A 16549-nucleotide genomic window follows, 5' to 3' on the forward strand; every position below is an offset into this window, starting at 1 on the left:
TTGTATTCACAAGAATACATGCACGGAAGATCCTGGCAGAGGCCCCAAAGCTGAAGCTCCCTCGGATGGTGAGATTCCAGATTGCTAGCAAGTCCGGCCTCCCCTGCTCTAAATGCAAGGCCCAGTGCTCCCCTGCCTCTGCCCTCAGTTGAGGCTTCTCCTTGGGAGCAGGAGCCTCAGCAATTTTAGCAGAAAACATCCTGGTTCTCAGACAAACATCCAGCTGGCTGTTCAGCTGGGATTGAAAGAGCCCAAAGCATTTTCCCTTTAGAACACACAGTTTCCACAGAATGGGTTATCTCTTGTCTCCTAAAACAAGACTTGGGTTAAGCCCTTCTATACCTTCCGTGGCACTGTCGGAGCTGCTTTGTCAAATTCTCAAAGTTAAAAGTGAATTTTTTTCTTTTGTATTCCTGTACAGTGGTTTACTTCATTTTTTCCCATAGAACTCTCGGGTACGTATGCATGTGTATGCTCACGCACACAAATGCAAACGCATCCTGTCTGTCTGAACAGTTCTCCCTCACTCACAAGGACAGGTGCTTCTGAGGAGCACCCCTTAGCTCTCTGCTCTGCATTACAGGGGGGTTTTCATCATATAAATCGGGAAGTAGGATTGCATGAAGACATTTTCCAGCTAACGTATGAAATACATTGCTTGGAGGCAGTTTCGTGAATAAGGGCCTCCCAACCTCATTCTCTGCAACCACATGCAATTTATATGTAATATTGAAACAAATTCAAGGGCTTTTCCTGCAGCCATTTTTGTAAGTAATTTGCAGGCAGCTCCTCTTAAAGACACTGGAAAAGGAAAAAAAGTGAGCTTAACAGTTTTGTTTGTGGCTAGTGGGCTGTGGGCTGTTCTCTTTCAGCTCTTAACAGCTAGTCATACCTTCCACTTAAGGCCACTCAGGAAGCAACAGCGACAAGTGACAACCATCTGGCCTCCCAGTCACAGGGCAAGATGTGTTAGGTTGGCATAAGAGCCCCCCCCTTCTTTTTTTTTTTGAGATGGAGTCTTGCTCTGTCACCCAGGCTGCAGTGCAGTGGTGCGATTTCAGCTCACTGCAACCTCCACCTCCCAGGTTCAAATGATTCTTCTGCCTCAGCCTCCTGAGTAGCTGGGACTACAGGCATGTGCCACCACACCTGGCTAATTTTTGTATTTTTAGTAGAAACAGGGTTTCACCATATTGGCCAGGCTGGTCTCGAACTCCTAACCTCGTGATCTGCCTGCCTCGGCCTCCCAAAGTGCTGGGATTACAGGCGTGAGCCACTTTGCCCTGCCAGGCATAAGAGCTTTTTAATCGTACACCACAGTTTTAAAAGTTGGGGGAAGTTCGGGTGCGGTGGCTTATGCCTATAATCTCAGCAGTTTGGGAGGCTGAGGTGGGTGGATCACGAGGTCAGGAGTTTGGGACCAGCCTGGCCAACATGGCGAAACCCCGTCTCTACTAAATATACAAAAATTAGCTGGGTGCAGTGGTGGTGCCTGTAGTTCCAGCTACTTGGGAAGCTGAGGCAGGAGAATCGCTTGAACTCAGGAGGCAAAGGCTGCAGTGAGCAGAGATGGCACCACTGCACTCCAGCCTGGGCGACAGAGTGAGACTCCATTTCAGGAAAAAAAAAAAAAAACTGGGGGAAAGTCACGAAGAAAGGTTTCTCAGCAATTAATTTAGAATATTTCAAATCGAAACCCATTTTTTTTAGAGTAGAGGAGAGAGTACCAGTAGCATTACATTTTGTCAACTATCTAGTAACAGTGATATAGAAACTCCCAGGGCAGACATGCAAATCCAAGGTTCAGGCTAATGCGGTTGCTTTAGAGATTACCTGTGCACCCTTTCTTCAAAAAGCCATTGCTCTGGAATCTTACGTGAACAACAGTTCATTGTAGAGAAGTACGAACAGCTGAAGACGGAGCGCTGAGACCAACCCTCAGGAATTTTAAATCATCTTATTTATGTGCATGGCCTACTTTTAATAAGTGAAAGCTTAATGCTTTTGAGGTGGACCAGATGTGTTTGGTGCTTGTAGCTTTAGTAGGTGGAAGGGTTTTATTTTTGTCCCCCTTTGGTAATCAAGTCCCAGAGCCTCATCTGTAGCCCCAGTTAACATTAACTGCTCAGGCCGGGCGCGGTGGCTCACGCCTGTAATCCCAGCACTTTGGGAAGCTGAGGCGGGCGGATCACAAGGTCAGGAGATCGAGACCACAGTGAAACCCCGTCTCTACTAAAAATACAAAAAATTAGCCAGGCGCGGCGGCTGGCGCCTGTAGTCCCAGCTACTCGGGAGGCTGAGGCAGGAGAATGGTGTGAACTGGGGAGGCGGAGCTTGCAGTGAGCCGAAATCCCGCCACTCACTCCAGCCTGGGCGACAGAGCGAGACTCCGTCTCAAAAAAAAAAAACAAAACATTAACTGCTTGGCATTCCAACCAGAGCTGGAAAGTTCCCTCAAAAGACTCACGTGTGGGACAGAATGAGGTGGAAGATATCAGAGGCAGAGCAGCCCCACGTCACATGCCCTGTTGCTCTGCCATACACCCAGGGGTGTCTGATCTTTTGGCTTACCTGGGACACACTGGAAGAATTGTCATGGGCTACACATAAAATACAGTAACACTAGCCAGGTGCAGTGGCTCACTCCTGTAATCCCAGCACTTTGGGAGGCCGAGGTGGGTGGATTACTTAAGGCCAGGAGTTCAAGACCAGCATGGCCAACATGGTGAAATCCTGTCTCTACTAAAAATACAAAAAATTAGCCAGGTGTGGTGGCGGACACCTGTAATCCCAGCAACTCGGGAGGCTGAGGCAGGAGAATCACTTGAACCTGGGAGGCAGAGGTTGCAGTGAGCCGAGATCGTGCCACTGCACTCCAGCCTGGGCAACAAGAGCGAAACTCTGTGTCAAAAAAAAAAAAAAATTCATAATGTTTTAAGAAAGTTTATGAATTTGTGTTGGACCACATTCAAAGCTGTCCTGGGCTGCAGGTTGGACAAGTTTGCTATACACTTTAACCCCTCACATTACATATGTCTCTTCCATAATAAACATTTTGAAAATAGTAGCAGAAGCTGAACAATTTTTCAAAGTATCCTGAGACTTTTTCGGAGGACATCATTGCAAAGAACATTGCTTTAGGCAGAAAGGTTAGGGTCTGCAAACTGTTTTCAGCTGATAAGGGCCTCGCAATGCTTTGAGTTTATTCTGCTGAGAACCAGTGAAGAATGACATTTCAGGAAAACCATTGCAGCTGCAAAGGCAGATTTTATAAAGATATGACCAAGAAATGGCAAAGGTTGGAATTTAACACTTCGCTGTTGATTGTATTAAATCATTTTTATTTTTTCACCATTGGGGGAAAAAAAGGCCTGGCCAATGTAGAGCAGGAGATGAAAGCCCTTCCCTGGTGAGCTCTAAACTGTAGAACTCTCTGCCTGCAAGTGAGGCCTCCCGTGTCCTTGCCATGCCTGGGACACCGTCACTGAGGTCAGGACTGCCCTGGGCTGGTCAAATCCAGGTATGATAGGAACTGGACCATCTGGGAGGAATCAAAGTCCGCTATGGAAAATTGCTATAAATTCAGAGTGCAATTAAGAAGTCTTTTGGGAACCAGGCTCAAGCCCCTACAGAGAACTGTCATCTAACAGGCTGTCTTTCATCCCCAGGTCACACCCTGCTGCGGAAGTATACAGCTACCCAAACAAAGCCAGGCAAGGGGCCAACATCGGGGCCCCCCAGCTTCCTCCCACCTTACCCCAGGTGCGAGGAGGCTGCCTTGGCTGAGGCATCACAGAGAACCTGGAGGCAATGGATATTTACCTGAATGCAACTCCTTGTACCTAGAGAGAAAGGGCAGGGGTGTCTCTCCTCTTTTTAAAGTAAGAATGTTATGATTTCCTGCTTGCCAGTTGAATTTGAGCTGCCTCCCTCTCAGTTTGTAGCCAGCTGAGATGAATTAGAGGGAAGGAAGTCATGGAGGAAGGAGGTCTTGTAAGCACCATTCTTTCCTTTGAGCGACTGAATCCAAACTCACTGTGGCCCCCTGGACTCTGTTCTAGAAAAGGGGGCCTTGCCTCAGAGAAAACAGCACGTGTTCATTTGCAACTCAGACTCTCCTGCGCTCCTGCCAGGGAACACCGTTGCCTGGGCCTCGGCTCTCCAGGCAGTGTATGTGTCCTTGAGCCTGCACCTGCTGACAAACCCGCACCTGTGTTACAGGCCGCAGTCCCTGTGGCAGTAAATGCTTATTAGTGGAAAAGAAAATTCCAAAATACAACAGTCCAATCACTTACTTTAACAAAAAATTTATTTGAAACAGGTTTACACAGATATACACCAGTCAACAGGATTGATCAAAGCCACAAATCACTACATTCTCCCAAAACTTCTAAAAATACAAGTAGATGCCCTTCATTTATTCACTCCAGGAGGGAACCCAGTGCACTCTAATGTGCTGCTGTAATTTAACAACCAGAGGACATTAATAGGACGTGAAAACGGTAACACTTCTAGAGGGAGGGAACAAAAAACCCCACACACCACGGAAGCGCTCAGCACTCTGCTGGGAGCCAATTAAACGTGCCCCCACCGCCCCGCTCCCCTCTGCATAACCAGATTAAAACCTCCCCGTCGCAAACAATATTTAAGCGGTTCAGGCACAGATGTGACAGCAGACAGGAGAGCACATGGCTTTGCTCGCATGAGCAAGAGGCCACAAAGATGATGCATTTGAAGGACAGTTCAGTGCCCTGCAGCCCCATCCTGCAGCTGGCCCTGCTGCGGCTGCCTGCATGGCCCTGGAGAGGGAGGCTCAGAGGGAAGCGGCATCGCATAGGCCTGAACTTGGCCATCTTGGGCAACGGGGGAGAGTGGGGCAGGAGAGGAGGATGAGTTTCAGTACTGACATTGATTTTATCCATGAAAACCCAAAACGCTTTACTGTGCAGGGAAAGAGAGAAACTCCATGACAGGGCAGGTTTCCTTTTTTTGTTTTTTGGTTTTTTTTTGGGTGGTGTTTATTGATTCAGCTATAAACCATGTATCAGGCTATCTCTAGGAATGCAACAGACTCCAATCCCATTGCAAGTGAGTTCACAGCCTGCTCTCTGGGCTCTCTCCCTCTTTCCGGCCTTTTCTCTTTCACACGGAAGAGCTTACCTATAAAAGGCTCTTGATAAGCTCTCTTGACCCCCAAGTTTCCTGGGCAGGGTTATTTGGATAGTGCTATTAGTCCAACTTTCTTCTTCCTCTTTCTGTCATAAATCAAAGCTACCTGACACTTTGCACCTGACTTTTAAAACAAACAGGTCTCCTTTCTTTCTTCAGCCAGGTCACAAGAACTGCCTATGGGCTAATCTTGAGAGCATGTTTTTCTTGGTCTGAGGCCTAGGAGAAAGAGCAGAGTGGATATCTCAAAGGCAACTAGAGCCAGAGACTGTCACTTGAAAATGCGCCAGCCTGGGTGTAAAAAGAATCCCTCTTTTGTCTCTCCTGGGTCAGGAGAGCCGAGGTGTCCCTCAGAGGTTAACACTGGATTATACAAGGGGTATGGTGCGGGGGAGCGCGCCCTTCATTTCTGCTCCCATTTGTTTGTGGCTTCTGCCCGTTAAGATTTATGCTGGCTCAATGCCCTTTTCTCCTCACTCAGCGTTACATCCCGGATTCACAAATCACTCATAGCCAACAAATTAAGAGAGCTTTAAACAGAACATTAGTTACAGACTGGGCATTAAGTGAACATCAGGTAAGGTGAAGGGGAATGTACTGATGGACAACTTGGGATACTGAGAAAAACTAAATAAATGAAGGGTACGACACATCCAGCATGCTGGTCTGTTCCTTTCAAAGATACCTAATGATGTCATTATGGGGGTCTTGGGCCCTCACCTCCGAAACCCATCCAAAACCCTTCTAATAGTCCTTCTTGGCCTTCGAGATGGAAACATGGCTAGAATGAGGTTACATCATCTCCCCCAAGGCTATTATGAGACGGTTAACTGCCTTGAGCCAATGAAGAACCAACAACAAACCCAACTGATGTAGATTTCCTTTTTTTCAAGGGAGGGGGTTTTAACTGTCCCCATCGTTATTATATACGTCCGTGTAAACATTTACATGAAGAAAGCATTTCTTGAGTGTAACAGGGGACGCCATGTCTTGACTCGACCTGATAAACTCATTTCTTTGCCAAGTTATTATTTCAGGCTCTGCTCAGCCACCATTTCCCTGTTCACATTTTTTTATGGATCCCAGGAGATAAAGGCTACATTTCAAATGCTGAAGTTAAATCACTCCTTGAATTACTTTGAGACGATGACCCTGGGCAGTAACTCAAACCCTGGTTGAAAAGTGTGCAGTCTTTTCACACGTTCAAAACTAAAGACCACCTTATCCTATAGCAGAGTTTTGCAAACATTCAATTCAGCTATAGTCTAAGACATAAACCCCTTGGAACAGAAGTACCTGATAAAAATGCTTTATGGTTCCAAACAACAAGATTAAAGGTCATTATTATAACAAATGGAAATTATAGACGACAGCTTTCTTTTTACAAAATTCAACCTTAAAGCCTGCAATATTTACTTATATATGCATTATAAGACATTAGTTACCTAGACTCACTTTTCCCCCCATTTTTCACTGCTTCTTGACAAGTTATTACTGATTTTCACAGCCAGCTCCCCATAGTGAGACAGACCTGAAGCCTTGCGAAGGGAAAGAAAATGTCAACAGAATTCTCAGCTGAGCTCTCCCAAAGCCCAGGTTCACTTCTCAGGATATTCCTCTACAAGTGTTAAAGAAACAGCACTCCTTGCTCCAAAGCACGTTTTGTACGGTGTACCGAACCAAAAGAGTTACCACGTTTTTGTCTTCATGTGCGCATGTGTGTTGGGAGGTGGGCGGACATAACCCTGGTCAAGCAGCCTGGAATATTCTGCATTGAGGCAGGACAGACACATCAATTCCACTCCTAAATTATGAGCGAGCCCGTTCTGATCAGCACGGAGTATTAATCCAGACGACCCTGCTCTCCTGATACGTGTTTTCCACAGCTACCCTTGCTGGCACGTGTCCGTGTGCAGTGGAAACCCAGAACTAAGCCCAGAGTGTAACTGGTCTCTTCCTTTTGCAGGGTCATCCAGGACAAGAGAGACTCAACACAGGACTGGGCTGTCTATGTACAGCAGTAGACCAAGGGTTGGCCTAAGTGGATTCTGCCAGTTTAGCTCAATCCAGAGTCAGGCCCTGGAGCACTAACCGAGTGTGACCTGCCAGCCCATGAGTCAGTTAGTGTGTGGCAGAGTGACAAGCCCCATGTGGCATTTTGGCTGAGCTGACAGCCAGCGTATGCAACCTAGTCCAGTCCACCCTGCCCCAGGGAAGGGGCTGTGACACTCTGACCTCAATTTGAAGACAGGACAAATGACACAGCCCCTGAGTTGGCCCTGGCTAAACATTATATATCACATGTAGTGACAGCTGCTCCTCCTAGAAACCCAATGTAGTCATTTGGCTGTAAGAATGCTCAACCACATGAGAGGATAGAAAGTAATGTCTTCTAACGTTTTCTTCTGTGTGCATCCATCACCATTGCAAAGATTGTTTAGTTTACTTCTCAAGAGAATAGGAAAATACACCTGTATATTTAAATCCCAGAAAATATGAACTCTAATGTAAGAAATAAAAACAAAAACCCCAAACACAAACACACAAATTCATAATTCTGATTTGCAAGGCTTCAAGTTCAAGACAGAGTTAACTGTTTGACAAAGAATTGAATTTCTAATCCACTCTTTCCAAATAGGCTTATTTCCCAAATAAAACAAAATATTAATAGTTACGATGCCTAATGCGCATTCAATTCCAGTTTTCGTTTCTCCTCTGTATTTTGGACATCACCTTTCTGGGTGTGCAAAAAAGAAAAAAACCATACACCTTGGTTTGTCGTGTTACTCATAGGCACATTTTGTGTTACAGTTCCTGCATGACAATCCTTCAGTCTTGCTGGGTACTCCAGTATTGAAAAATGTTTTATGCACCTTGGGGAGAAAGGAATGGCCCTTTTGGGAGCCTCACCTGTGAATTGCATTGTTCTGCTGCCCCTCAGGCCCTCTCTGCATCCTGGTCATCTCCTAAGTGAGGATTCGTTTTCTTAGTCAATGCAAATCATGTTTTAAATAATTTCCATGCCCAGTAAGTTGTAGATTTCCGAAAATAAAGGGTTAGGAAGCAAAGTGCACTAATGTGCTATTTCCTAATTTAGCACAATCATCCCCACAGGGTTTACTCATCCTCTGACTCTAGAGCTAAGAGTGACAGGTGTGCTCCTTCGCTGCACAGGCATGTTATCAATTCATTCATCTCCCAACAGTGAAAATCCAAAACGTGCTCTGAACTCCCATTTTCACCAGTAACAGTTGCCTAGAAGTATTTAGGCCATCCAAAAATCTGGCTTGGCAACCAGAGCAGAGAACAGGGCTCCAGGCAGGTTGTCTAGTAAGGGCTCCAGATGCTCACATTCATGCCTGAAGGCATCTAGGTTTGCTTAAGATTTAGAGTGTGGGACTCCGCAGCTGGGAAAATCAGTGATTCAGCACTTCGCTTCCTTGTCTCAGAATTCAGGATATGCCGTATTCTGATGGGTACCTGTGTCTAACACTGATGGTATACAGAAAGGAAACCATGTCGGTGTATTTAAAAAAAGGTGCTTCCCTGAAATGTTTGGAATTCTTTTCACTTAAAACTGCGTGTGAAGCTCTTGTTTAAGCTCTCATACACACTGGGCTGATCATGACAATTGTCTGGGTCTCAGGGTTTATTTCAGAGTTTCTACTGCGGAGATCTGGTGGCGATTCCTCTGTGTCGTCCTCTCAGTGTCCTCCGTGCCCTTCCTTCTCCTTCTGAGGACTTCTGTGGTCGTCTTGTTCTCCCCGTTCAATGTCCTATACTCCTGCATCTGGGTTTACTCATCCTCTGACTCTAGAGCTAAGAGTGACAGGTGTGTTCCTTCGCTGCACAGGCATGTTATCAATTCATTCATTTCCCAACAGTGAAAGTCCAAACTGTGCTCTGAAAGAAGCGTGGGTTCTAATGTAAGTGGATGCCAAAGACCCAGCAGTCTGGATGTTGGGAAGGGAGTATTCAGAGCCTGACCAAAGCTGGGAGTGCTGAAGGGGTTCTACCACCACTCTGACCTGTGGGGTGGTCCCATGTCAGACAGAGGCAGAGACATTTAGAATATATGCGGAAAGGCTATGCTTCTTTTCTTTCTTTACAGAACAAAAAGGGCGGCGGAAGAAGGAATTTTTCGCACCTGTTTCTGAGTCTGCAGTGGAACAAGGAAAGGCGCAGGTTTGCGTTGGCCGTCCACCAGCCGCCATGCACTGAGCGCCGTGGCCAGCCATGCAGCAGGTGTGGGGGTGAGGGACGCCTGGACACGGCGGCGGGACTGGGCCGAGTGCACCTGGAAAGGGTGCGGAAGACTCTGCCAGGGCATCAGTTCGTTTGCCCTGCTGGAAATGTGGCTAAGAGGTTCAAATAAATCTTCTCAGGTTGACCACCCCGATACAGAATGTTGTGATTTCACTGCAATCAAGAAGTTTATGCCAATTTTACACAAACAAAACAGGAATCAAAGCAGGAGAGCAACCTGCCTACAGTGAAGTCTGCATGTGGCCCGTTGGACTTATTCTGTGAGTTAACCAAACAGGAAGCAAGTGTGCCCTGCTCCAATTACACAAGATGGGCTTCTCACGCAACATAAAACTTTCCCTTTCTCCCAGGACAACTAGTACTGATGTTTAAATACTGGTGAAACATAATGTTTTTAATTTCACACCTCACAGAGCACAGTTGACTGCTTCATAACGACGTAAACAAAAGTTAGGCTAAGCACTGCAGACAAGTTGGGAGGGCAAAGATAGCTTCCCCTGCGGTCTACACTCCAGGTTTGCGAGGGAATATGTAACTAACAAACTGCTTGGCTAAGGCCACAGAACTGTGTTTTCTGGTGTTTTGGCTGCTGACGCCAGTCTTTTCTGACAAAGATGTGTTAACACTGGGTGCAACAAACTGAATCTCTTTCCTAAGATCAGTCAGGAAAATGTATGTCTTATTTCTTCCTGGATTTCTTTTTGGTAGTGTCATAAGCACGGATGACTTCTTCCTGACTAACAGCTCCGTGTTCTTCTTGAGAAAAAGCATACCCATCTGAAAGTGAAGCACACAGGAGAAACTGGTTAACAGGAGAATTGGGGGCAGCACACTAGGTTTAAATACGCTGCTTTTTTGGCAGCGTGCGGGTGAGTGGTGTGCGACACCTGGCCTCCTTAGCCTTGGATAGTTGGAGGCTTGAGATGAAGAAACCTGTGGCCATAGAGGGGCCGTGGCAGCCGTGGGCAGGCTGACTGGGGTCCCATGGTTCTAGCTGCTGGTGCTGGGATGGGAATGGCTCTGAGGGCAGGTTTCCTATTTCTAGGGGGCTGCGGCTGAGTTCAGTGTGGGAATCATATACAGTGGGTCACTGGTCCCCATCTCCACTTTCCCACTGCCAATTAAGAGGAAACACTCCTGTCTGCCTGACGCTGCAGGAGAGCCGGCTAATTTATGAAGCTGAAAACACGCCAGGGAAAACACACACAACGCTAATAGTGCAAGCTGGCAAAATGCACGTGATGCCTGGGGCCTTCTTGTTTGTTTGTTTATTTATTTATTTGAGACACAATATCGCTCCACTGCCCAGGCTGGAGTGCAGTGGTGCGATCCTGGCTCACTGCAGCCTCCGCCTCCAGGGTTCAAGCAATTCTCCTGCTTCAGCCTCTTGAGTAGCTAGGGCTACAGGCATGCGCCACCATGTCCAGCTATTTTTTTTGTATTTTTAGTAGAGACGGGATTTCACCATGTTGGTCAGGCTGGTCTCGAACTCCTGACCTCAAGCAATCTGCCCACCTTGGCCTCCCAAGGTGCTGAGATTATAGGCGTGAGCCACCGTGCCCAGCCCTGTTTTTAAATCAAGACTGATCTGGACTGGTAATAAGTAATCAAAGTAGGGTTGTTTCCGTGTAAATAAAGAAAAGGGTCACACAATAAAGTCAAAAGGAATTTAGTAATTGACTGGACCTGTTGCCACAGGAAGACTGGTTCTTACACAATCAGTTCATACACTACTAATAAAATCAATAGTAGCCAAGACTCATTAAATGCCATGTGTCTAAGACACTGTTCTATAACATATAGCTCATTTGATCCTCCCAGAAACCCTATGAGATAGGTGATTCTATTCCTCCCACTTCACAGATGGGAAAACTGAGGCACAGAGATTTTTGTGACCTGCTCAAGCTCACAGGCCTCATGTGTGGCAGAGCTGGGAAGCAAACCCAGGATCCACACTCTATAGCCGAGAAAAGGCTTTAGTGTTCACAAGCCCAGACTGGGGCTTTGCTTCCAACTGGCCCTTCCCACAGAAAGACATGTATAAGGCCCGCTCTCTGCAGGCCAACCCTTGTGTGTCAGGGGTCTGGAAAAGTCCCACAGCTCAATTAGACATTCTGGCCAAAAGACAACACAATCAAAACCTGACAATCTTGACTTCCATCCATGTATGCTTACAACTTATCAGGAGAGCTGTGAATTCACTGTCATACTCTTTAAAAGGAGAAAAGAAGTCAGAAAGTGTGCCAATGTATCAGTTCCTGGACTGCCTGCTAATTTCCTCACACATCTGGCTTAAAAAGGAAATTTCTAGAGTATCAAGACATACAGTAACAAGACAGAAGAGTCCTTGTGGGATGGAGAAGAGGAGGAGATTTTAAAAGAAGACATTCAGGCTGTTTTCTTACTCTGTGTATTCCCATAACTGAGAGTCCCAGTCCAGGGCTGGCTTCCCGGCTCTTCCAGACAGCATGCCTTCCAGCCACTGCCTGAGAATCCCAAGGGCTCACGGGGGTTATCCGGGGAGGCAAGGGCTTGTCTGCAGAGGTGGCCTGAGAGTTGACTAAGGACATGGGCTGAGCAGCAGAGAGGAGGGCCCAGACCAGTGAGGCCATAGGAGGAAGAGACAGTAGGTGGGAGAGAAGGTGATGCAAGCTGAGCCAGGTGAACAGAACAGAGGAATCTTCCACAGGGGGCTTTTGTCTACTTGCTCACCTCCATTTCTAGCAAAACAAAACCTACAAAGCAAAAATTCCCACCACATAGTAGCCACGGTGAAGCAGCTCCCAGACCAGTGTGAGCCCCCAGATAGCTGGGAACAGGAGCAGGTGGGTCCCTGAGCCTGAAGGCAGCACCAGCCGGGAGGGGAGCTCCCTTGGGGGCGAACATGCTTGTTCCAGCCTTAGGCCCACACCTAGCGCACTTGAACTTCCTGACCAGGTGGCTGTGCTTTGATACTCAGGGCTTTAGAGTCGTCACATGATCTGCTTCCAAGCACTGAAGAGCAGATGCCACCACTCCTGTTCTCCTAAGAGCTTTTGGATTTTCACCAAGTTGCTTAATCAGAAATCGGCAGGGACAAGGAAACCTCCGTTACCCGGCTTTGGAGGAGCTGCCCCGGCCTCCTGCCTCCCTCTGGCGCTGTGCGGCACACACACTCTCATCCCAAATCCTGTACAAGCAGGTCCTTGTGAAGCATTTTTACTGCAGTCCAAGAGGAGACGTCTTTCCTTGGGATGTTTCAAAGCAAAATCTAGCAAATAACACTGTCTCATCTGCTCCAGCAACAAGACTATGTACTGCGGTCAACATGGACAATTTCCATTCTCCAGTTCTTTAATAAGGAACGTTTCTAGTACACATCTGAGGTCTTCCTGAGGGGCCTGGCAGAACAGCAGCTGCAATGGCAGGGTCACCACCGGCTCCACAGCTGCTGCATCATCCCAAGGGCTGCTCCTCAGTCCTACTGAAGTGGTTCTGAGTCAGGAACAGTCACCCCAAAGAACTGGACATACTCTTTATAAACTCTTCTAGTGGCAGGCTGAGGACTAACGAGCTCTCCACCCTGAAGACGTTTTTCTCCACTTGCTTGTTTTTAGCTTAGATTCTGGGGGCCCCAGGTGGCTGCAGCATGGGGTCGGGGTGGTGGCCAGGAAACAAAGGGTGGTTCTAGTCCTTGCTTGCTGCTACTTGTCCATGTGACTTTGGGCTCTTTAAGCTCCCTGGGTCTTGGTGTACTTTTCTGTAAATTAAATGGCCTGGACCAGGCCAGGCGCAAGTTCTCTCAAGCTCCAATCCTCTCTATGGGCTCCAGGACATGTTCCTGGCCCGTCACACCCAGGCTGCAGGATCCTCTCCCTCTGTCAGTACTAGTTCTATGGGCTCCAGGACATGTTCCTGGCCCATCACACCCAGGCTGCAGGATCCTCTCCCTCTGTCAGTACTAGTTCGCACTGCACCAACAGGGAGGCCTCCACCCTCCATGCCAGCAAAGAAAGGGTTGGTGTTTGGTGTCAACAGTCTGTCCAAAAAGGACAATTAACTACGTATTATATCTCTTTTGGCCTGCTTTTTTCTCCTGGTTGTGGGGAAACTCATGGAGACATAAAAATAAATTTGGGAGTGTCCTTTTGGGAAAGGTATCTTAGCCTTTGGAATAGTCTACTTCCTGTTTAAATGGAAGGTGCAAAAGCTTTTTTCTTTTATTTATCTTGTTTTCTATAACATGCCTGTGTCTACTGGAAACCCAACTCCGGGGATTTCTTCAGCTCATAACTCTGTCACTTCTTCTGTGTGCATTAGTGCCGTGGCCACAAGAGCCTCCCACGGGATTGCAGTGGCCACAAGGGCCTCCCATGGGATTGCAGCGGGACAATTCGGCCCCCCGGGGTGGGAAGGGTTTCAAGGTTTTCCTCTGAAGAGACAGGTAGAGAAGAGTTCCCCCTCCTGTTGTAAACCTCCCAGGGAAAGTAGAGCACCCCAAGGTCTGTGCTAAATGTCGCCCACTATCCTCCCTAGTTCCCTTTGTTTGCACCTACTACCACATTTCCAGCATGTTGTACGCTAAGACTTTCTTAACCTTAACCAAGAATGAAAGTGGAGTCTACAATTCAAGAGTGAAAGGAGGATGGCCTGATAGGTTTATCTTGGGAGAGGGAGTCCTCCTAGGTTCAGATAAAACATTTTCCTCTTAGAAAACAGGCCTGGTGGGAGTTAGAGCTGTCACGGGAGGAGTTTTACTGGAACACCAGACACCATCACCCCTCAACCGTCCCTGCCTGCCCAGCCTCCATCCCACCTGAGGAAGATACAGACCTGCTCCCAGCTCTGCCTACTGAACCGTTAACTGCCATTTGCATCTAAACAGGAAGCTCAGAGGAAGCCTCCAGATCTTTGTATCCCCCACTTTCACTCATCCTTCAGGAAGTCCAAGCAGCCAGAAACGTCCCGATGGGGGCCTGGAGGGAGCTCTCATGGACCCAACTTTCCCTGGCTGGCTTCCTAAAGCATCTGCTTTCTAAATAGCCACAGCCAGAATGGAGGATGGAATCGTGTAGGTGAAAGGAGGTGGGAAGATAGATGGATTTCTTAGCTGTTTTGTCTTCTCTGAGTAGAACATTTGGTAAAATCCATAAAATCATGTCATTTTTTTTCATTATTTTGGAATAAAACTCCCCTTAAGTAGCATTCCTTTGAATCTGCGCTCTGATAGCATCTTAATGAAAATAGCAGTTTCCTGTCTGGAAAGATTCCTGATAGCCATAGAAATGAGAAGACCATGGGGACAATGAGGAAATCAGACTGTGTAGGAAATGCTGATTACAAATATTGTATGTTGGTGGCTCACAGGAACTAAAATACTACCAAGATTAGAGTTTTTCCTGCCAGTTTCCTGGACAGACCCAGGGGGAACATAAAAGGCTGAGATCTGCTATATGCCCGTCCTGCACCCCAGGACCGGCTCTGACCACCCGATGATCTTCTCTGGCTGTTAGTGACAGAAATGTCCTAAGTTATCCATCAGGTTCTGGTACTAGTCACTGAGTGTTTAAAAAATATGGTGTGATTTTAGAAGCCTTCTTATTTCTTATATTTATTCAGTAGATTTCTTTTGGCCTTCCAAATATTGACTTAAGAAAAGCATTTAGTAGTTGTCTTAAGACATTTATGACTCTTCCATAAAAATTCTCCTTCGGTCTTTGATCACAATATATATCTCGTGTATATACTGTCTATGGTTATTTTGAAACATTCATCAGAGGGGCAACACGGCTCCACAGAACAGACCCTGTAGAGTTCTGGGAACCTGTATGTGTTTTCTCTGTGTCTGGCATACAGAAGGCGCTTTACACCTACTGTCATGAAGACTCACAAGGACTGTGTAAGATGTATATCATTAAAATTCTTTTTCTTCCATAGGAGAAAATAAAAATTTAGAGAAATTAAGTTTCTCAAAATTATTCAGCTAATGACAGAAAAATAATACCCAACATTTATTGGACTCTATATTGCCTTTACTGTTCTAGGTACTTTATGATCTCATTTAATCCTCCTAATTGAAACTGACCCAATAGTCCCACAGACAGTTTTTTTTTTCTTTTTTTTTTTTTTAACATAGAAATGACCTTTCTGGTCTTAAAGCTTGACACTTATATTTGTTTTATCTAAGTTCCTTCCTCGGTAAGGACCCCCAGGCCTCTCAAAAAGTAACAAAGATCTGAAACTCACCCAATGATCTCATGCAGACAATGAAGATGCTAAGCCCCTCATTAATCTTGATTGCTTCCTTACCCATCCTGATTCCTGTTTTCTTACACATTGCTAACATTTCTTCCCTGCTATATAAACCCCTAATTTTACTCAGTGAGGAAGATGGATTTGAGACTAATCCGCCACCTCCTTGGCTATAGCACCAGATAAAGTCTTCTTCCTTGGCAATAACTGTTGTCTCAGTGATTGGCTTTCTGTGCAGCTGTGGGTGGCAGGATCTACACCGAACCTCTAGCGTCCAGTAAGTTCTCATATTACCCAACTTTACAGATGCAGAAGCAGACATTAAGTAAATTGCCCAAAGTCACAAAAAAGTAGGGGGGCAGGGACAGGAACCCAGGCAGCCCGTCTCCAGAGGGCTGCCCTACAGTTAGCACTCCTGTCCCATCAAACCTCTTGACTTGACCTCTCTTTTGGGCCAGAGTCTGAGGCTGCAATCCAGACCTCATGGCATGCCACTGAGCAATGCTGGGCCAACCACTTTCCGACCTGAGCCTCTGCTTTGTCTCTTTGGGGTGGCATTAGCCACCTCCCAGGGCAGTGGAGCATTAAAGGACAGAAGCACATCAGTCCCCTTCTTCCCATACGATATTCCACATGGCAAAGTGAGGACAGGGAGTAGATCACTGAAAAGCAATGATATTCTGTCTCCCTCCTTCTCTCTCCATTGAGAAAATCTGCCAATACCTGTTGACAGGCAGAGCTCAACTGAACACAGATCTCTCACTGCCTGTACTGTGTGAACAATTCTTCACGTTCAGAAACCTGTCTCCTTCCTTCCCTCCCTCTGTCCCTCCCTCCCTCCCTCTCTCTTTCTTTCTTTGAGATGGAGTTTCACTCTTGTTGC

At 46.7% G+C, this 16549-nt stretch overlaps 1 protein-coding gene across 1 annotated transcript in view; it reads right to left on the minus strand.

Annotated features, from left to right (window-relative positions):
• Window positions 1-5005: 5005 nt before the first annotated feature.
• Window positions 5006-16549, minus strand: part of ATP8A2 (ATPase, aminophospholipid transporter, class I, type 8A, member 2) — a 560732-nt gene continuing 549188 nt past the window's right edge. The window contains 1 exon segment of the mRNA XM_011958629.1: window positions 5006-10212. Within this exon segment, the coding sequence (XP_011814019.1) occupies window positions 10115-10212 (98 nt within the window). The 3' untranslated portion in view covers window positions 5006-10114.

The sequence above is a fragment of the Colobus angolensis genome, unplaced genomic scaffold (genome assembly GCF_000951035.1).
Source record: "Colobus angolensis palliatus isolate OR3802 unplaced genomic scaffold, Cang.pa_1.0 Scaffold113, whole genome shotgun sequence".
Lineage (NCBI taxonomy): Eukaryota > Metazoa > Chordata > Mammalia > Primates > Cercopithecidae > Colobus > Colobus angolensis.